Genomic DNA, 22823 nt, shown 5'->3' on the forward strand with positions numbered 1-22823 from the left:
TCCAAAGGGCCAGAGCTGCTACAGAGAAGGCCCTCCCCCGGGTGGTAGCCAGATGGCATTGGCTGGTAGACAACTTACAGGAAACCAAGGAAAAGTTTCCTCCACTTTTCAAACTGCGTCCAGTGGGAGAGATGGCGATATTATTTTGCGTTCAGGCATACATTTATTGCTGAGTAAGGATTTCTTTTCTTTTTCCTCCTAAACATCTCCTACCCTCCTAAAAAAAATATCCCTCAACTTTCACCTCCATGGGATCTAAAACCCACGAATTCTAGAACAATTCTAGAACCGCAGGAGACGCGGGGGAACAAAACAACAACTCATGTCCCTTGTTCCTATCCATGTTCATACTTATACCTGTTACCTTGTACACGTTTGACAAACTAAATAAAAATAAAATAAAAACTCTGCACCTTCTCTGTAGCCTAGGCAACTTGACAAAAGCCTCCTTTGCCCCTTTGGTCAAAGTGGAAGGTCTGTGGTGTTGCCCTTCCAAGGAGTTGTGCTTTGGAGTGTGTTCATCGGTGCTAATTAAGTTCCTCGGCTTCCAGCTAAGCAACGCATTGATGAAAGAGAAGCGTGTGTCCTCATTAAGTCGGCGGCGTGCAGTTGGAAGGCTGAACATCAAAGGGAACCGGTCAGCTCTGGAGTGCGGTGATGCACACATCTCTCTCTCTCTCTCTCTCTCTCTCTCTCTCTCTCTCTCTCACACACACACACACACACACACACACTTTTTCCTGAAGTGCCTTGGCTGCAAACCTGTCTATTATGTTACCCTTTCTAACTTCCCTTAGGACAAAACTTGCTGCTTCTTGTTTGGTCTTGGCTCCGTCAAATATTATCCAAAACTTGTTTGTGGTTTAACTCTTTCTCCTTCTCTCTGTCTCTCTCTCTCTCTGTGTCTCTCTTTCTCTCTCCTTTTCTCTCTCTCTCTCTGTCTCTCTGTTTCTTTCTCTGTGTGCGTCTCTGTCTCCCTCTGCCTTTCTATCTCTCTGTCTTTCTCTCTTTCTCTGTGTCTCTGTCTCTCTCTCTGCCTTTCTATCTCTCTGTCTCTGTCTCTCTGCCTTTCTATCTCTCTCTCTGTCTCTGTGTCGCTCTCTGTGTGTGTGTGTTTCTCTCTCTCTCTCTCTCTCTCTCTCTCTGCACGCGTGTGTATATCCTTCTGAAGGTGGAGCCCTTTTGCAATAAAAGAAGGAGGGGGAGAATAACAACTTAAAATGAAGTGAATGCAAATATCCGGAGTTCCCCCACTAACCACCCTGGCGTGGCAAGATAAAACTCACTCCAGTTCAAGGTTTGCTGCCTCACTGCCTTTTTCAGATGTTCCTCTGGTCCTCGTAGACATCGGATCCCTTTGCCTGGGCTGTGAATCGTCCTCGGGAGTTTTCTTTCTTTTTTTTTTTGAAGTCTTATTTTATACCAAGGATCCTTTTTTTTTTTTCCCCCTTTCCTTTTTTTCCTCTTCTCAGTGCCTCTCTGAGCAATCCAGTCATGTTTTTGCACCAGGCTGAACTGGATCATTCGCTGCTCTTCTACATGGGAGCCACGGTGCTCTACGGCGGGACCATTTTTTACCGGGCGAAGAAGAACCGGGTGGAGAAAGCCCCTCCTTTCCGCTGGGGTCTCCTGCTGCTTTTGACCCTGGAGGTCTTCTGCTTCGCCACCTTGAGAAGCTCTCTGGGCTTGGCTCTCTTCTCCCTGTCGTGTCTGGTGTTTTGCTTGTACACTCCAGCGCAAGCGATGTTGCCCGTCGGCGGTAAAGCGGTGCTGATCACAGGTAAGGGAGGTTGACTGTCTAAGGATGGGTTAGCCATCGCACCTTCTCGGGTGGGATGGGCCAAGTTGGAATTGGCTAAAAGAACTTTCCTAGAAGGCTTGGAGCTAACATCTTTTCTTGTAGGTCTAGTTTATGTCTAGGATGTCTAGTTTAATGAAAAGAAGGACCAGGGGAGACAGGATAGCAGTCTTCCAATATCTCAGGGGCTGCCACAAAGAAGAGGGAGTCAAGCTATTCTCCAAAGCACCTGAGAGTAGAACAAGAAGCAATGGGTGGAAACTAATCAAGGAGAGAAACAACTTAGAACGGAGGTCACACCTTCTCGGGTGGGATGGGCCAAGTTGGAATTGGCTAAAAGAACTTTCCTAGAAGGCTTGGAGCTAACATCTTTTCTTGGAGGTCTAGTTTATGTCTAGGATGTCTAGTTTAATGAAAAGAAGGACCAGGGGAGACAGGATAGCAGTCTTCCAATATATCAGGGGCTGCCACAAAGAAGAGGGAGTCAAGCTATTCTCCAAGGCACCTGAGAGTAGAACAAGAAGCAATGGGTGGAAACTAATCAAGGAGAGAAACAACTGAGAATGGAGGAGAAATTTCCTGACAGTGAGAACAATTAACCAGTGGAACAACTTGCCTCCAGAAGTTGTGAAAGCTCCAACGCTGGACGTTTTTAAAGACAATGTTGGATAACCATTTGTCTGAAGTGGTGTGGGGCGTTTCCTGCCTAAGCAGGGGGTTGGACTAGAAGACCTCCAAGGTCCCTTCCAACTCTTATTATTCTAATTCTAATTCTTTCATGAAGGTGAATAAAGATATATTCTTCCCCTCCTCAGACTGAAATCTGAGGATACTTTGGACTTCTTAGGTGGTGCGAAGATTGGGAGATGGGCTTTTGGGTAAGGATGCTTTCGGATGCAGGAGCTGTAAATGGTGAGGTGCTTGCTGAAACTGGTTGTTTCCTTGAAGACATGTCATGACCCAACTAGGGAACATCACCAGTGCTAGAAGGGGAGATGAGGAGGAGGAGGAGGAGGAGGAGGATTGTGGGATCCTTGGTGTTCTCTGAGCTTTCTTGTTTTCTTGTAACATCATCAGTGCTGGAAGGGAGTGGGATTCGAGGAAAGGAGGAGGAGGAGGAGGAGGAGGAGGAGGAGGAGGAGGAGGAGGACGAGGACGAGGAGGACGAGGATTGTGGGGTCCTTGGTGTTCTCTGAGCTTTCTTGCTTTCTTGCAGATGTTTCATTACCCAAGTAGGTAACATCATCAGTGCTAGAACCCTGGGCTACAAATATTTTCCTTTATTAGTACTTATGGCATTGTTCTGAATATATTCTGAAAAGAACATCTACTGTATCGGAATGCTATTTTCCCCTCGCATGTTCTGTAAAATTGTAAAAAGAAAGAAAGAAAACATCCTTGCAGATGTTTCATTACCCAACTAGGGAACATCATCAGTGCTAGATGATGATGAACTAGTACTGATGATTTAGCACTGATGGTGTTCCCTAGTTGGGTCGTGAAAAGTCTGCAAGAAAACCACCAAGCTCAGTGAGCACCAAGGACCCCACCATCCTCCTCCTCCTCCTCCTCTTCCTCTCGGCAAAACCCCTCCCTTCTACCCCTGATAATGTTTCCTAGCTGGGTCATGAAACGTCTGCCAGAAAACCACCCAGCTCAGAGAGCGCCAAGAAGTCCTCCTTTCAACCCTGAGTTCCAAATGTTCTCCTTTATTGATTGCCCTTGTGACCTCAAGACTGGATTATTGTAATGCGCTCTACATGGGGCTGCTTCTGAAGTGTGTTCGAAGACTCCAATTAGTCCAGAATGCAGCCGCGCAAGCGATTGTGGGTGCACCAAGGTACACCCACGTTACACCTATCCTCCGCGAGCTGCACTGGCTACCTATTAGTCTCCGAATCCGCTTCAAGGTGCTGGTCGCTACCTATAAAGCCCTACATGGCATCGGACCTGGGTACCTGAGAGACCGCCTCCTGCCGATCACCTCCCATAGACCGATTAGATCGCACAGGTTAGGTCTCCTCCGGATTCCATCTGCCAGCCAATGTCGGCTGGCGACTCCCCGGGGGAGAGCCTTCTCTGTTGCAGCTCCGGCCCTCTGGAACGAGCTCCCCGTTGAGATCCGGACCCTTACTACCCTCCCGGCCTTCCGCAAAGCCACTAAGTCCTGGCTGTTCCAGCAGGCCGGGGGGGGGGGGGCTTGTGAAATATCTGACCCCTCGGTAACTGTGAATGTTGGTTTTGTTTTTAATATGTTGTCTTTGTCTCGTTCCCCCCTTTCCCTTGTCTTTTGTGAGCCGCCCGGAGTCCTCCGGGAGTGGGTGGCATACAAGACAAATAAATAAACAAACAAACAAACAAATAAATAAATAATAAACTGGGAAATAATTTAGGGAAACAGTTTTCTGAGCCTGCCACCTGGCCTTTTCCCCCTTTTCATCCCGTGCAAAAAAGGGAAGGGGCAGCCTTTTTCAAAGCCTCCTTTTAGAAGGGTTAACTAGGGCAGCTCTTCGCACATGACAGGTGGCTTTAAAACGGCCGGTGATAAATGGCGACAGACCAAGTCCAGGAATGTGTGGCAGTGGGTGTGCATCGCACCTTGACACAAATTGTTGAATTGCCGGTACAGCAGCTTGCCAAGAAGAGCATGTCATAGGCGGGCTGGAGCAAGGGGGGAAATTCTTCAATGGACTTTTGAAAATAATAGTAAATCTCTCTTTTTCACTCACTGGCTCTCTTTCTGTTTCTCTCTCTCCTCTCAAACTATCTCTCCCTTTCTTTCTCTCTCTCTCCTTCCCTCCCTCTTTTTTTCTCTCTCACTCAATATATCTCCTTCTGTTTCTCTCCTCTCGGTCTCTCTTCCTTTTCTCTCCTCCCTCTCTCTTCCTCTTTCTCTCCCTCTCAATATATCTCCGTTTCTTTCCTCTCAATCTCTCTTCCTTTTTCTCTCTCCTCCCTCTTTTCTTCTCTCTCTCTCAATATGTTTCTCTCTCTCTCTTCTCAATCTGTCTCTCCCACTTCATCCTTCTCTCTCTCAATCTTCCTCTTTCTCACGTTCACTCTTTCACTGTGTCTTCCCTTCTCTCTGACTCTCTCTCTCTCTCTTTCTCTCTCACACAACCCAAAATGAGAATGAAGGACAGAGAAACAGAAAAATAAGAGGCTAGAAGGTTGATCATCCTTGCTTTGGTACTTTTGTGCTCCATTTTCTTTCCCTTTGGTGATGTGCTGAAAGATTTAGATGTACTTCTCTCTCTCTCTCTCTCTCTCTCTTTCTCTCTCTCTCTCCCTCCCTCCCTCCCCCTCCCTCTCTCTCTCTCCCTGCCTGCCTCTCTCTTGCTGTCCCTCTCTCATATTGTCTATTAGCCACTAGAAATGGAAAAACTCAGAGCACCAAGGACCCCAAATTCAATTCTGAGCTACAAAATATGCTGTTGTGTCCATATCACCGGAGTAAAAAAAAAAATCAAGCAGAATTAGATGGTGTGTAGGGGAGTTGGTTGAACTCTGCAGATGTAGTGATTAAGGCATTGGGCGGGTACCAAGGAGATCAACGTTCAAACCTTCATTCACCTAAGTTGCTACCTCTCAGCCTAGCTATATCAAAGGTTACTATTACTACTGCTTCTTGTTCTTCTACTTCCTCCTCCTCCTCCTCCTCCTATTCTTCTTCTTCTTCTTCTTCTTCTTCTTCTTCTTCTTCTTCTTCTTCTTCTTCTTCTTCCTCTTCTTCCTCTTCCTCTTCCATATCCATCATTGAATATTGTCAATCATGTTGGCGATACTATTGTTATCAACAGCTGCATTAAAAAATGCTGTTGAGTTTTGTCCAAACTGGTCCCTTACATTTTTTATGTATGTATGTACATATGAATCTATATATACTACATCACACACACACACACACAAACACACACACACATTTTGAATGGCTTCTTTAACAGGAATATATGTATGTTGATATACACAGACACATACCATACACACACACACACATATATATATGTAATGACTTCTTTAATAGTAATGTATGTAGATATACATATGTACGTATGTGTAGTAATATAAGTATATGTATATGTGTATATATGCATACACCAGGGGTAAAATGCTACCAGTTCAGAACGGTTCGCCCCAACCAGTAGTAAAGATGCCAGCTGTTTGCCTGAACTGGTAGTAAAAAAAAAAATGCTAACGGTTTCAGGCGAACTGTTTTTCCCAACGATCAGCTGTGCCGCACAATTTATATCAGCTAGAAAGTAGGATTTCCTGCTTTCTAACTCAGTGGGAGTCAACCTGGTCCCTACCGCCCACTAGTGGGCGTTCCCAGCTTTCATGGTGGGCGGTAGGGGTTTTGTCCGATACTGAAGCACTTTCCTTTTTTTTTAATTTAATTGACTTTTTAAAAAAAAATGTCACAGCATTATTTAAAAACATTTTCATTAGGTTTTCATAAAATCACCATTACTGTGGAACCGGTAGGCGGTTAGAAAATTTGACTACTAACAGAGATACAAAAGTGGGCGGTAGGTATAAAAAGCTTGACTACCCCTGTTCTAGCTAATCTAAATCGTGTGGCGCAGCGGATTCTGTCCCCTCGCTGTGTACTTACCTTTGCAGGCGCCCTTGGTAGCAGGCTCCGCCCACACCCCACCTGGATGTCATTTTGACGCTCTGCGCATGCGCGGAAGGTCCTGCGCATGGGCTGAGGCGAGCCCTCACATTGCTTCTGAACGGGTTAGCAAAGATAAGTGGATTTCACCCCTGGCATACACACATACATACATGCACTTATATGCATATATACATACTGTACACTTAACATTTTTAATGGCTTCTTTAATAAGAATGTATATTATACACACACACACACACACATGTATGTATGTATGTATGTATGTATGTATGTATGTATGTATGTATGTATACATATACTTATATTTTTAATGGCTTCTTTAATAAGAATGTATATTACACACACACACACAGACAGACACACAAACACAGACACACACATATATATACCAGTAGTGGGATTCAGCCGGTTCACACCTATTCGGGAGAACGTGTTGATAACTTTCTAAGCAGTTTGGAGAACCGATTGTTGGAAGAAATCTCCTTTTGTTTTTCCCCACTTTCCAGGGCTACTCCTGTAAGGAAGGCAGGAAGGAAACATTCTAGTGTTGTTTCTAGCCTAATCTTTATTGCCTTGCTTACAGAAACTGCCTCTACGGTTAACCCTTATGATGTTGTAACAGCTAAGGCAAAGCGCCCATCGACCTGAGTGACAGTTGAGTTGGCCAAGCCCACCCAGTCACATGACCACCGAGCCCCACCTACTCAGATGGTTATTAGGGCAGAGAACCAGTTGTTAAATTATTTGGATCCCATCACTGATGTATACATATACTTATATTTTTAATGGCTTCTTTAATAAGAATGTATATTATACACACACACACACATATATATGTATATATATACTTGTATTTTTAATGGCTTCTTTAATCAGAATGTATATTATATACACACATACACACACAGACACATACATATGTATACATATACTTATATTTTTAATGGCTTCTTTAATCAGAATGTATATTATACACACAAACACATATGTATGCATATACTTATATTTTTAATGGCTTCTTTGATAGGAACCGACTGTGGGATCGGCCATGAACTCGCCAAGTACCTTGACAGTTTAGGGTTTACTGTCTTCGCCGGGGCCTTAAATGCATCGGGGCCCGGGGCCAGAAAGCTGAAGGAGGCCTCCTCCGAAAGACTTTCCATCCTGCAGCTGGATATCACCAGTTCTGCGCAAATCCAAGAGGCTTATCTCGAAATAAGACGGAAGTTGCAACAAGGAGGTAGGGCTTGTTTGCGCTCCTCCCACCCTCTGTGAGCCTCGTTCTCGTTTTTTTTTTTTTTTTGGGCAAAGATCCAGAAAGGAGGCATGTTGATATTGGCCTGAGCAGCCTAATCATCTTTCAAAATCAGAGTCTGACGTTTACCTCCTTCTGAGCGGCCCGATGGAATGAACAGAATTGAGATCAAAGATCTACCTTGACGCAGTTGCACGCGGTCAACTCAAGGGTGGGGTCTACAAGCTGGACGGTTGCCCAATATTTGCAATCCAGATAATGGAAAGCCTTGCGGCCCCACGCGGTTGCCCATCAAAACATTGCCAGATCTCAACACTGCGACATCCAAATGCTGCTATTAAAAGCAATAAAATCAATGGTCCACCTAATGTCTGAAACACAATCGGCCCTACTTGTCAGACATGAGGTTTGGGGGGCTTCCCCCTCCCCCCCTTCCTTCCATCTCATCAAGACTTGAGTCCTGCCTGTTCGCAACCCTTTACGTTGCAGAGAGTTGTTGCTTATTCACAGTATTTAATACAAGCACTTTATAACAAACAGAGAGGGAGGGACAGAGGGAAGGAATAAAGGAAGGAAGGGAAGGAAGGAGAGGGAGGAAGGCAGGAAGGAAGAAAAAGAGGGAGACGGAGGGAGAGAGGGAGGAAAAACAGGGAGGGAGGGAGGAAAGGAAGGAAAAAGGAGGAAGGGAAAATAGAGGGAGAGAAGGAAGGAAAACAGGGAGGGACAGAGGGAAGGAATAAAGGAAGGAAGGGAAGGAAGGAGAGGGAGAAGGGCAGGAAGGAAGAAAGGAAGAAAAAGAGGGAGACGGAGGGGGAGAGGGAGGAAAAACAGGGAGGGAGGGAGGAAAGGAAAGGAAGGAAAAAGGAGGAAGGGAAAATAGAGGGAGAGAAGGAAGGGAAACAGGGAGGGAGGGACAGAGGGAAGGACTAAAGGAAGGAAGGAAAGGAGGGAAGGGAGGAGAGGGAGGAAGGCAGGAAGGAAGAAAGGAAGAAAAAGAGGGAGACGGAGGGAGAGTGGGAGGAAAAACAGGGAAGGAGGGAGGAAAGGAAGGAAGGAAAAAGGAGGAAGGAAACATAGAGGGAGAGAAGGAAGGAAAACAGGGAGGGAGGGACAGAGGGAAGGAATAAAGGAAGGAAGGAAGGAAGGAAGGAAGGAAGGAAGGAAGGGAGAGGGAGGAGGACAGGAAGGAAAAAAGGAAGAAAAGTGGGGGAGGTGGGAGGGAGAGGGAGGGAGGAAAAACAGGGAGGGAGAGAAGGAAGGGAAAAGGAGGAAGGAAAAATAGAGGGAGAGGAGGAAGGAAAACAGGGACAGAGGGAAGGAATAAAGGAAGGAAGGAAGGAAGGAAGGAAGGAAGGAAGGAAGGAAGGAAGGAAGGAAGGGAGAGGGAAGAGAACAGGAAGGAAGGAAGGAAGAAAAGGAGGGAGACGGAGGGAGAGGGAGGGAGGAAAAACAGGGATGGAGAGAAGGAAGGAAAAAGGAAGGAAAAATAGAGGGAGAGAAGGAAGGAAAACAGGGATGGAGGGACAGAGGGAAGGAATAAAGGAAGGAAGGAAAGGAGGGAAGGGGGGAAGGAGAGGGAGGAGGGCAGGAAGGAAGAAAAAGGGAGAGGGAGGGAGGAAGGAAGAAAAAACAGGGAGGGAAGGAGAGAGGGAGGGAAGGAAGGGAGGAAGAAAAAAAGGAGAGGAAAAATGGAGGGAGGGAGGGAAGGAAAAACAGGAAGGGAAGGAGCAACAGAGGGAAGGAATAAAGGAAGTAAAAACAGACAAGGAAGGCAGGCAGGCAGGCAGGCTCTGGGTTTGCATCCTTCCTCCCACGGGAATTCATTAATTCGCTTGTTGGCCTTTCCTTTCTATTTTCTCCAGAGCTTTGGGCTGTTATCAACAATGCAGGGATCCTGGGCTTCATTGCTGACGGAGAACTGCTCCCCATGAGTTCTTACAAGCAGTGCATGGAAGTAAATTTCTTTGGCCCTGTTGAAATATCCAAAGTGTTCTTACCGTTGCTCCGGAAATCCAAGGGAAGGATTATTAACATCTCGAGCATGGCAGGTGAGTTATGCTCATGTTTCCTAGCAAGTTGTAAATTTATAGGCCGTCACCTGGGTTGGATTCTGCTCCCTTAACGGCCACTTTTCTGAACCTTTCGAGCTGCCGTTGCGGGAGGCTTCCAAATGAATCACGGATCTAACAATCAGACGGCAGGAAAAAAGCAGATCTGTCAATGCTAAACAATTGAGCTATCTAACGTCCAAGAAGATTTAGTTTGGCACCATAGGAATAGGGCACTATCACATCTCTAATCTCGAAGTATTTATAGCCATGCCAAGGCCAAAAATGCAGGGGAAATGTGGACTGGCCTGTGTGTGTGTGTGTGTGTGTATGCACATGTACTTCTCTTTGTGTGTGTTTTGCTTCTATGCAAACGAACGGCTCACTTATCTTTCGAAATTTGTACTTCTCTGAGTATTGCAATGGAGCTTTCTTAAGGCAAAAATAAAACCTGTATTAAAGAAAGGCACGAGTAGTTATTTACTTACTCACGAGAAAAGAATGTCCAGAATTGCATTTTACTGACGTTAACAAATTGCTTACGATTTCCCATGGATTCTAATAAACACAGTGCAGACTTCGGATCAGATCTATCAATTAAAATGGGCCCCTTTCCCCCCCCCCCCCCACTCCTTGTCTATTAAATCCCATCTTCAGAAAAGTCCCAAAGAAAAGATTGGATAATGCAATGAAATATGATGTAATATTCTCATTCCCTGCACTGTGAAAAGTATTTCTTACAGGAGGAACATGAATTGCTTGAGGCTCTTTTGTCTGGTAGCTAAAGAATTGGGTGGTGTGTTTTTTTTATTAAATCCAGGTAGCAGAGTTTCAGTTCGGATGGATGAATCTGAGCAAAAGAAATGAGGCGCTAGCAATAGATAGATTAGATAGATAGATAAATAGATAGATAGATAGATAGATAGATAGATAGAGATAGATAGATAGAGATAGATAGATAGAGATAGATAGAGATAGATAGATAGAGATAGATAGATAGATAGATATAGATAGATAGATAGATAGATAGAGATAGATAGATAGATAGATAGATAGAGATAGATATATAGATAGAGATAGATAGATAGATAGAGATAGATAGATAGAGATAGATAGATAGAGATAGATTATATAGATAGATAGAGATATAGATAGACAGATAGATAGATAGACAGAGATAGATAGATAGAGATAGATTAGATAGATAGATAGATAGATAGATAGAGATAGATAGATAGAGATAGATAGATAGAGATAGATAGATAGATAGATAGATACTGTAGATAGATGATAGATAGATAGATAGATAGAGATAGATAGATAGAGATAGATAGATAGATAGATAGATAGATAGATAGAGATAGATAGAGATAGAGATAGATTAGATAGATAGATAGATAGATAGATAGAGATAGATAGATAGATAGAGATAGATAGATACTGTAGATAGATGATTGATATATATATATATATATATATATATATATATATATATATATATATATATATATATATATATATATATATATATATAGAGAGAGAGAGAGAGAGAGAGAGAGAGAGAGAGAGAGAGATAGAGATAGATAGATAGATAGATAGATAGATAGATAGATAGATAGATAGATAGATAGATAGATAGATAATGGAGTTGGAGTTGGAGTTGGAGATGGAGATATATTAGCAGTAGCAAAAAAAGCCAACAAAACCAGTAGTGGGATCCAATTTTTTTTACTACCAGTTCTGTGGGCAAGGCTTTGTGGGTGTGGTGTGGTTTTGTGGAAGTGGTGGGATTCAGCCAGTTCGCACCTATTCGGGAGAACCGGTTGGTAACTTTCTAAGCAGTTCAGAGAACCGATTGTTGGAAGAAATCTCCTTTTGTTTTTCCCCACTTTACAGGGCTAATCCTGTAAGGAAGGCAGTGACCATGAGTTGGCCATGCCCACCCAGTCACGTGACCACTGAGCCCTACCTACCCAGATGGTCATTAGGGCAGAGAACCGGTTGTTAAATTATTTGAATCCCACCACTGCTTTGTGGGCATGGCTTTGTGGGTGTGGCAGGGGAAGGGTACTACAAAATCCCCATTCCCTCCCCACCCCACTAACCTGCTTTCCAGTTCCGTTCTCCTGTTCAGGGCAACAAAAGAAGATCAGCTGGGAAGCTGGGTGGAAGCAGGGGCGGGGCCAGCCTATTTGCCGGTTCTCCGAACTACTCAAAAGTTACGCTACTGGTTCTCCAGAACTGGTTAGAATTGGCTGAATTACCACCTCTGAACACAACCCTAGGTTGAATCAAGTTCACGCGAAGTACTAGTGCCGCTTTACAAATCCTTAGTAAGACCACACTTGGAATGCTATATCCAGTTTGGGTTGACCCAATGTAAAAAAAAGATGTTGAGATTCTGGAAAGAGTGCAGAGAAGAGCAATGGGACTGGAGGAACAGTTGAAGGAATTGGGTATATATCTAGTCTAGTGAAAAGAAGGACCAGGGTGACATGATAGCAGTGTTCCAATATTTGTGGAGCTGCCACAAAGAAGAGGGAGTCAAACTATTCTCCAAGGCACCTGAAGACAGAACAACAATAATGGACAATTGCAAATGATCAAAATTATAAGCGGATAAATTTTATTTATCCCATGATGGTCTAAAGCATTGAATAACTGACTAATTTCTTGAAGGCATGGGGTACGTAAAACCTGGCGATGTTCTTTTTCCAATATCCTTTAAGAAAAAGGAGGAGGAGAGGGAAAAAAATAAGACAAGCATTTCAGAACTATATTTAGCCAGCAAGAACTTAGACCTTTTAACTTGTTTGCTGCTAAGAATTTTGTATTTAACTTCAGCTTAGTGTTTAGCTTTTCCTGAAGCTTTCTGTCCTTCATCGGTGAGTCACTGTTTTGATTTGTCTCGCAGGAGGAATCCCAATGCCACGGTTTGCTGCCTATGGTGCCTCCAAGGCAGCCCTCTCCATGTTTTCTGGTGTTATGAGGCAGGAGCTGTCCATGTGGGGCATCAAAGTTTCCGTTCTCCATCCATCAGGCTTCAAAACATGTAAGTTCTCCTTCACCAGGCTTCAAAACATGTAATTTCTCCTCCAACAGGCTTCAAAACATGTAATTTCTCCTTCACCAGGCTTCAAAACATTTAGGTTCTCCTCCAACAGGCTTCAAAACATGTAAGTTCTCCTCCACCAGGCTTCAAAACATGTAAGTTCTCCTTCACCAGGCTTCAAAACATGTAATTTCTCCTTCACCAGGCTTCAAAACTTGTAAGTTCTCCTCCACCAGGCTTCAAAACATGTATGTTCTCCTCCACCAGGCTTCAAAACATGTAAGTTCTCCTCCATCAGGCTTCAAAACATTTAGGTTCTCCTCCATCAGGCTTCAAAACATGTAAGTTCTCCTCCACCAGGCTTCAAAACTTGTAAGTTCTCCTCCACCAGGCTTCAAAATATGTAGGTTCTCCTCCATCAGGCTTCAAAACATTTAGGTTCTCTCTCCATCAGGCTTCACACAAGGAATTTGTCTCTGGTGCAGAAGTTCTCATTGTACACGCAAAACCATAGAATCATCATAATCATCATACTACCAATAAGAGGGGGTAGTAAAGAGACATGGCAGGTCTGGGTCACTGCTGGTTCTGTGACCCAGGCCTGAATTCCACTACTGGTTCGGCCAAACTGGGCCGAACCGGTAGCAACCTGCCTCTGGTCAACAGATATTTTCCCAGCCCTCCTTCTGACCTGTGCAATACACCGGTCTTCTCTGGAAGGTAGCCTAGATTGCAATTGTTCTTCTCGCAGTCTTAACTATCTGTTGGAATGCATGCATGCATACCAGGGGTGGGTTTCAACTGGTTCGCGGCGGTCCCCGCGAAACGGTTTGTCGGCGAACCCGGAAGTAAGTAGCTTCCGGGAACGGCGAAGGGCCCGCCCGCCCGCCCGCGCTCCTTACCGGTCTTTGAAGGCTTCTGCGCTTCCACGCAGGCGCATGGCACATACAGCGCCTGCGCGATTCTCCGCGAGCAGCTGGATGGCACATACAGCGCCTGCACGAGTCTCCGCAAGCAGCTGGAGCATCGCGCAGGCGCTAAGACGCATGCGTGAACTGCGCGCGTGCACGAGGACGCCGCCAGCCCCGTTCCAACCGAACCGGTTGGAATGGGATTAGCAACCCACCCCTGATACATACATACATACATACATACATACATACATACATACATACATACATACATATGAATTTGTTGGTTTTCTAGCAATCGGGGGGAATCCCGAAGACTGGAAAAAGGAAGAGCAGATGATTATGGACGGCCTAGCTCCAGATGTGAAGAAAGATTATGGCGAGGATTACATCCACAACCTGCGGATGTTCTTCGGTAATATGGATACGGTTTCCTCATCCGACTTCTCGCCTCTCTTCGTCGATGTTCTGCATGCTTTACTGGCCGAGCAACCCAAAGGTTTATACACTCCAGGCAAAAACGGCTACACCTTCCTCCTCGTGTTCTGTTATTTTCCTCTCCGGTTTTATGACTTTTTCATGAGCAAAATAATGGGCAGCCCTCACGTGCCTCACGCGCTCCGAACGGCGGAGGGAAAAAAGCAGTTGGTCAATTGAGCGAGAACTCCGCCGCGCCCTTCAACAGATGGAAGTCGGTAGCCCCTCAAATTTTCCAATGGTTCGTGCCCTTTATTTGATAAGTTTGTTCAGCTAATTTCGCCACCTAGGAAACCAGTAAACTATAGACGGCGGTAGAAGGAGGTAGCAATATAAGCGTAGATTTTAGCACGGTAAAGGAGGAAGTTTGAAGCTTATAATGGCGAACATTTCGTAATAACACCTTTGTTTTCAGAGGGAGATTAGCTTTTTCTGGGATTGTATTTTGTGTTTTTGTGGCAGTGCTGAAGAAAAAGTCTTCCCTTTTCCAAAGATTCATATCTATTTTTTCCCCCCTATCTTCTGTTTGACCTCACTCAATCAATACCTATTATACGTATACTATATTTTCCACTCATGATTTTGCTCAGGATTATATAAAAGGAAAACAAAACCGTACTCACCTGAAATCTTCTGAAAACTTTAGGGGAGGAACATGAATGGATTGTGTGTATGTGTGTGTGTGTGTGTGTGTATGTGTGTGTATATATATATGTATGTATGTATATGTATGTATGTATATGTATGTATATGTATATGTATGTATATGTATATGTATATGTATGTATATGTATATGTATATGTATATGTATATGTATATGTATATGTATATGTATATGTATATGTATATGATGTATATGTATATGTATATGTATATGTATATGTATATGTATATGTATATGTATATGTATATGTATATGTATATGTATATGTATATGTATATGTATATGTATATGTATATGTATATGTATATGTATATGTACAGTATATGTCTGGACCAAATGTAATTTGTAATGTTGGATTTTCCCCCTTACCAGAGGAAGCCCCCTTGTGGAGTACTGTGAAGCCGTTACCATGGAAACTCCACTGTGAAACTCCACAGTAGAAGCCATTTTAAGGCAGTACTGTAGAAGCCACTTTAAGGCACAACAGGCTGTATGTTGTATGTATGTTGTATGTTTATTATACTTGTATGCCGCCCTATTCCCGAGGGACCCAGGGCGGCTAACAAACAAATGGGGAAGGGGGAATACAAAAAACGAACAAAACAAAAACAAGATACAAGAAACAGATTAAAAACTACACAACAATCGCAACAATTCAAGTGGGGCTGGGAACTCATCAGCCCCAGGCCTGCTGGAACAGCCAGGTCTTGACGGCTTTGCGGAAAGCCTGAAGGGTGGTGAGGGTCCGAATTTCCAAGGGGAGATCGTTCCAGAGGGCCGGAGCAGCCACAGAGAAGGCCCTCCCCCGGGGGGTCGACAGTCGACATTGGCTAGCTGATGGTATCCGGAGGAGGCCTAATCTGTGGGATCTAATTGGTCGTAGGGAGGTAATTGGCAGGAGGAGGTCTCTCAAGTACCCAGGTCCGATACCATCTCTGTATCCTAACAGAACATTCCCCCCGCCCCCGGAGGGGTGTTAAGGGTGTCTTACCCCCACAGTATTTGTTTCCAGAGAATAAGTCATCTGTGTATCAAGTTTGGTTGAAATTGCTCCAGGCATTCCAGAGTTATGCTGGAACACACACACACAAATACACACACACACATACACAGAGCCATTTGTATATATGTAGATATACATATGAATCTGCATCATCTTGTTGCATTTTAGGACAACAGTGAGTTTGTCCTTTGTGTCAGTACATGCTTAAGGCGTCAACTGGGTCAACCTGACCTGAGCTGATGAGAAGAAAGAACTGACATTTGACCTGGTTCCTAAATTACTTAATTGAATCGCTAAACCACAAATGAGAAAAATCTAAGAGATCATAAAAGTTTGTCATTAACAGTAACAGCAGCCGTAGTCAAAGGTTATACTGTGCCTGGACCGGTTCCAAGTGTCCAGTGCCAAGAACCAGGATAAGCAGCGGGGGGGTGGGGTGGACGGGAGGAAGAGACATAGACACGCTTACTTTGCAAATAGTGGCTAAGTAGAAATGGGTTTTCCTGCACAGGAGGAGGAGCTGCAGGCAGTTATCTCTTTAAGTGTCATCGTTTTAGGCCACGGGTTACATGTACTTTTTGCGTTCCTCTGTTCAAATCCTGTTCGTGTAAATAAATATCACTCAACTTCAAGAGCTTCCCAGATTTTGCTCAGAGAATGTCTGTGAATGCTCCGTTGGCAAAAGGCTTTGTGCTCACAATCCTAAGTGTAACGATTGAGACGATTGCGTGCCTACAAAAGTAGGTGCGACGCTTCTGCTGCTTGGGACATTGTCCATTCGTTCGGATTGTGGCCAATATCGTTAAGGTTGTATGGAATGAGACGACGTAGAAGAAGAGCACGAGGCCTCCATAACAAGCGTTCCTTTGGTCCACATCCTAATAAAGATATATTTATTACATTTTAACTTGATCTTCAGCTTCTTGAGAGGTAATAATAGCAAGTCCTACAGCCAGTGGTGAAATTCAATTTTTTTTTACTATCGGTTCTGTGGGCATGGTTTGGTGGGCATGGCAGGGGAAGGAAACTGCAAAATCTCCATTCCCACCCCACTCTGGGATCAGCCAGAGGTGGCATTTGTCAGTTCTCCGAACCACTCAAAATTTCCACTACCGGTTCCCCAACCTACTCAAAATTTCCACTACCGGTTCCCCAAACTACTCAAAATTTCCACTACCGGTTCCCCAAACTACTCAAAATTTCCACTACCGGTTCCCCAAACTACTTAAAATTTCCACTACCGGTTCCCCAAACTACTCAAAATTTCCGCTACCGGTTCCCCAAACTACTCAAAATTTCCGCTACCGGTTCCCCAAACTACTTAAAATTTCCACTACCGGTTCCCCAAACTACTTAAAATTTCCACTACCGGTTCCCCAAACTACTCAAAATTTCCACTACCGGTTGCCCAAACTACTTAAAATTTCCACTACCGGTTCCCCAAACTACTCAAAATTTCCACTACCGGTTCCCCAAACCACTCAAAATTTCCACTACCGGTTGCCCAAACTACTTAAAATTTCCACTACCGGTTCCCCAAACTACTCAAAATTTCCACTACCGGTTCCGCAAACTACTCAAAATTTCCACTACTGGTTCCCCAAACTACTTAAAATTTCCACTACCGGTTCCCCAAACTACTCAAAATTTCCACTACCGGTTCCCCAAATTTTGGGCTCAATTGTGGTCATTAAGTCGAGGTCTACTTGTATATAGTCCAATACCTCAATTACAGTGGTGGGTTTCAAAAATTGTTCGAACCTACTCTGTGGGTGTGGCCTCCTTTGTGGGAGTGGCTTGCCTCCCATGTGACCGGATGGGAGTGGCTTGCCGCCTATGTGACCGGATATGAAGATGCCAACGACACTTGTCAGAACCACCTTAAATTACCTCCCACACAGCACTGGCATGCATAAGAATATGATGTAAACTTGTTTTTTAAAAGGCATCTTTGGTTTGCGTTAAAACAACTTCAACACACGCAATGTTCTGATTGCACCACAAACGCAGTAGTCATCCTGACCTTTCACAGAGGCACTGAGTTTTATAAATATGAGCATGATAGTGTAGAATAATCATATCCAAGGACCAGTGGTGGGTTTCAAAAAATTTCGGAACCTCTTCTGTAGGTGTGGCCTGCTTTCCGGGTCCACTGGTGGAACCTCTTCTAACCGGTTCGGTAGATTTGACGAACCGGTTCTACCGAATAGGTGCGAACTGGTAGGAACCCACCTCTGCTCAATATCTATAGAAGCTGAAGTGAATCAAGTTGATGAAAGCACCAGATTCAGGAAGGCTGATCCAGACTTGCTTGCAATTGAGAAGAAGCAATTTCAGTTGAAAGATGGGTTGTCACCTAAAATATTTCAGCATCCTTTAAACATCGAAAACAAGAATTGCAAATCCCGATTGAAGATCCTATATATTTACAGATTTACAGATTAAGAGAGTTGGAAGAGGCCTTGTAGGTCACCTAGTCCAAACCCCTACCCTAGCAGCTGACTCTACACCATTTCTGACAGATGGTAGTTCAGTCTCTTCTTGAAGGTCTCCAGTGATGAAGTCCCACAACTTCTGAAGGCAACTTCTGTTTCCATGGGTGGATTGCTCTCACTGTCGGAAAATTTCTCCTAATTTCCAGATTGAATCTCTCCTTAATCAGTTTCCACCCCTTATTCCTTGTCTGGCCTTCAGGTGCTTTGGAAAACAGGTTGACCCCCTGCTCTCTGTGGCAGCCCCTCAAATCTTGGAAGACTGCTATCATGTCTCCCCTGGTCCTTCTCTTCACTGGACTAGCCATGCCGAGTACTTGCAATTGTTCATTGTCTGTCTTAGCCTCCAGTCCCTTGATCATCTTTGTTGTTCTTCTCTGCACTCTTTCTAGAGTCTCAACATCTTTTTTATATTGTGGTGACCAAAATTAGATGCAGTATTCTAGGTGTGGTCTTACTAAGGCTTTACAGAGTGGTATTAGGACCTCCCTTGATCTTGATTGTATCCCTCTTAGAATTGTGTTGGCTTTTTGGGCTGCCACTGCACACTGCTGGTTCATATTTAACTGTTTTAAGGAAATTTAAGGAAATCAACGGCATACTTTTTGGTAAAAGTAAGCAATAGGTTTGGTTAAAAAACAGAAAAAAGCTACCGCAAAATAATTTTCAATTAAATAATATCTTAATATCTGCATGGACAAAGCAGAGCAGATATTGCATAATTAAAGGTGAAGGTTCCCCTCGCATATATGTGCTAGTCATTCCCAACTCTAGGAGGCGGTGCTCATCTCCATTTCAAAGCCGAAGAGCCAGCGCTGTCTGAAGATGTCTCTGTGGTCATGTGGCCGGCATGACTAAACACCGAAGGTGCATGGAACACTGTTCCCTTCCCACCAAAGGTGGTTCCTATTTTTCTACTTGCATTTTTATATGCTTTCAAACTGCTAGTTTGACAGAAGGTTGCATAATTATTGTATTGTATTGTATTTTATTATTTGTATGCCGCCCTTCTCCGGGAGGACTCAGGGCGGCGAACAATTCAAAGGGGAAAAAGGGGAACATAAAAAACAAAATACAAATAATAAAAGTAAACAACAGTCGCACAACCATACATGTCGAGAGGGGAGGGAACTCATCACCCCCAGGCCTGCCGGCAAAGCCAGGTTTTGACGGCTTTTCGGAAGGCCTGGAGAGAGGTGAGGGTCCGAATCCCTGCGGGGAGTTCATTCCAGAGGGCCGGAGCTGCCACAGAGAAGGCCCTCCCCCCCGGGTAATAGCCAGATGGCATTGGCTGGTAGATGGCACCCGGAGGAGGCCAACCCTGTGAGATCTAATGGGTCTGTGGGAGGTAATTGGCAGCAGGCGGTCTCTCAAGTACCCAGATCCAATACCATGAAGGGCTTTATAAGTTACGACTAGCACCTTGAAGCGTATCCGGAGACTGCATTTTTAAATTGTTGGTAGCATTGGCCCAGGTAAAAGTGAGTCACAGAAATTTAGGGTGGGGGAGGAGGATTTAGGTCACTTTGACCTATTATGAAATGTAGATGAATATATATATATATATATATATATATATATATATATATATATATATATATATATATATATATATATATATATATATATATATATATATATATATATATATATATATATATATATATATATATATATATATATATATAGCAATAGCAATAGCAATAGCAATAGCAATAGCAGTAGACTTATATACCGCTTCATAGGCCTATCAGGCCTCTCTAAGCGGTTTACAGAGAGTCAGCATATTACCCCCAACAATCTGGGTCCTCATTTTACCCACCTCGGAAGGATGGAAGGCTGAGTCAACCCTGAGCCGGTGAGATTTGAACCGCTGACCTGCTGATCTAGCAGTAGCCTGCAGTGCTGCATTTAACCACTGCGCCACCTTTTAAATAAATAAAATACAGGGCATGTTGTGCCTTGGGTTGCCAACAAGGATCAAGGAAGAAGATTGATTTCTGATAAATAACATAAATATCAAGATACTAGCAGGCTTTGGAAAATTCATCAAGCGTTGCCTGCAGCCAGAGAGAACCAGATCTGGAGGAAAATTCTGCTTTCTTAGGTTGCCAGTCTCTTCCATAGCTGACATGCGTTGATATGAGCAGGGAAGTTGTCTGGGTTTATGTTGCTTCCAAGAAATGCTCCTGATGAGCTCCAAATTCACCAACTTCTCTTTCTATCCAGATTCCAGTTCTATTTTCTGTATGTCTTCCACACCTTTCTTTGGAAGTGTAACTTCGGAAACCCGACTTACCGTCCAAACTTTAGACGTCTCTGTTAAAGATAACAGCCCATGAGAGGACTAGTAAATATTTCACCAAGTCTATTAAAAAAAAAGGGAACAACCATGACTTGGAGGACTGAGAATCTCTACAGACTTTTAGCTGTACAATTTAAATTCTTCCATTCCCCATTATCTTGCCAGAGCAGAAGAAGCTACTTGGATGAGAAGGGAAATGTCTTCAAAAGAAAAAAAAAAAGAAGAAAGTCCAGTTGCCTCCTGAAAAAGCCCCTTTGGGACAACCATGACCTAGAAGACCGAGAATCTCTACAGACTTTTAGCTATACAGTTTGGGATGAACACCTTTTGAATGGTACGAGAGTAGGAATGGATTTCCAGAGGGGAAAAAAGTGCAGACTACAGGAACCATTTGCACCACTCAGGTGACCCTGAGGACAGAGATAAACCTCCCAGTGCTTCAACGACCCTCTAAAAGGATGCAAATGACCAGCTGCCTGCAAGGAATATCCATCCTTCCATTCGTCACCGTCCTGTCAAAGCTGAAGAGGCTTCTTGGATGAGAAACGAAACGTCTTGAAAGAAAAACCAAGAAAGACCAGTTGCCTCCTGAAAAAGCACCTTTGGGACACCATTAAGGAAGATGGAGTAAGGTTGGCAACGGAACCCAAGAGATAGGACATCTTGTCTCTCCTGTGTAAGGTGGGACCGGAAATGAGCTGATCTTAAGGTCCTTGGTTCTCTTTGAGCTTTTTGGTTTTTCTTTCTTTCTTTTTATTAAAAGTTTTAATAAGTTTTAATAAGATAAACCTCCAGGTGGCCTCAATGACCCTCTAAAAGGATGCAAATGACCAGCTGCCTGCAAGGAATATCAATCCTTCCATTCCCCATTATCCTGTCAGAACTGAAGAAGCTTCTTGGATGAGAAGCGAAACGTCTTCAAAAGGAGAAAAAAAAAACCAAGAAATTCCAGATGCCTCCTGAAAAAGCAACTTTGGAACAACCGAGACCTGGATGACGAAGACTCTCTACAGACTATAAAATAAGTTTTAGTTTGTTGTTGTTGCTTTACATTTCCCCTGACTTTAACATAGGTTTCCCCCCACCCTCCAGTTTGCTATGTTGTACGTCTAAATAAATGGTGCCACCGGTACAATTAGAAGCAGGGAAGTGACATGGGGGCAACTGTGACCCAACCGGGTTTGAATAAATAGCCCTAACAAATATTGTCACTTGTTGATTGATTCAAACAAGGAAACACTCTAGGTTAAACTGGAAACTAGGCTCCCAAAAATAAACAGAATGGCCCTGTTTAAACACACACACACACAAAGCCAATGCAATCCTAAATTGCATTAAGAGGGATACAGTCAAGATCAAGTGAGGTCTTAATATCACTCTGTAAAGCCTTAGTAAGACCACACCTAGAATACTTCATTGAGCTTTTGTTAGCACACTATAAAGAAAAGATGTTGAGATTCTAGACAGAGTGCAGAGAAGAGCAACAAAGAGGATTAGGGGGCTGGAGGCTAAAACATACGACGAACAGTTGCAGGAACTGAGCATGGTTAGTCTAGGGAAGAGAAGGACCAGGGGAGACATGATAGCTTCCAATATTTGAAGGGATGGCACAAGGAAGAGAAAGTCAACCTGTTTTCCTAAGCACCTGAAGGCCAGACAAGGAATAATGGATGGAAACTGGTCAAGGAGAGATTCAACCTAAAAATAAGGAGGAACGTTCTGACAGTGAGAACAATCAACCGATGGAACAGAAGTTGCCTTCGGAAGTTGTGGGAGCTCCATCACTGGAGGCTTTCAAGAAGAGACTGGACTGCCCTCTGTCGGAAATGGTGTAGGGTCTCTTGCTTGGGTAAGGAGGGGTTGGACTAGATGACCTACAAGGCCCCTCCCAACTCCATTCATCTGTGAAAAGAGATGTGGTGAGCATGCAATTTTGTTAGATTGCTCTGCTCGTATCGTCTCAGAAGATCCTGCAGCAGTGAAGCGGTTTTTCAAGTTCAGGTTTCCTTTGGAGAAAGCTGTCCCATGAATGAAGAGACAACTTAGCTTTCGAGCCAATAAAGAATAATATTGAGAGCAAAAACTGTCTGGTGCTTATCGGTTTCTTTTCTTGCCTATGGTGATTCTCCGTCATCCAGGTCATGGTTGTCCCAAAGGTGCTTTTTCAAGAGGCAGCTGGAC

At 43.9% G+C, this 22823-nt stretch overlaps 1 protein-coding gene across 1 annotated transcript; it reads left to right on the plus strand.

Annotated features, from left to right (window-relative positions):
• The first annotated feature begins 1218 nt into the window (after positions 1-1218).
• HSD17B2 (hydroxysteroid 17-beta dehydrogenase 2) lies at positions 1219-14792 on the plus strand. Its single transcript, XM_087728514.1, has 5 exons — positions 1219-1780; positions 7462-7674; positions 9552-9737; positions 12652-12789; positions 13996-14792. Exons 1-5 carry the CDS (start codon positions 1495-1497, stop codon positions 14355-14357), a joined length of 1185 nt encoding a protein of 394 aa, XP_087584640.1. The 5' UTR covers positions 1219-1494; the 3' UTR covers positions 14358-14792.
• Positions 14793-22823: the final 8031 nt, after the last annotated feature.

The sequence above is a fragment of the Thamnophis sirtalis genome, unplaced genomic scaffold (genome assembly GCF_051295495.1).
Source record: "Thamnophis sirtalis isolate CommonGarterSnake01/CBP01778 unplaced genomic scaffold, rThaSir2_p1.2 scaffold_14, whole genome shotgun sequence".
Classification (NCBI taxonomy): domain Eukaryota; kingdom Metazoa; phylum Chordata; class Lepidosauria; order Squamata; family Natricidae; genus Thamnophis; species Thamnophis sirtalis.

Excerpts from the sequence above, each read along its gene's own strand:
- HSD17B2 (XM_087728514.1), top strand. The coding sequence starts at position 1,495 with ATGTTTTTGCACCAGGCTGAACTGGATCATTCGCTGCTCTTCTACATG. Across the intron at positions 1,781-7,461 it reads TAAAGCGGTGCTGATCACAG|GAACCGACTGTGGGATCGGC; the intron begins GTAAGGGAGGTT and ends CTTCTTTGATAG. Across the intron at positions 7,675-9,551 it reads ACGGAAGTTGCAACAAGGAG|AGCTTTGGGCTGTTATCAAC; the intron begins GTAGGGCTTGTT and ends TATTTTCTCCAG.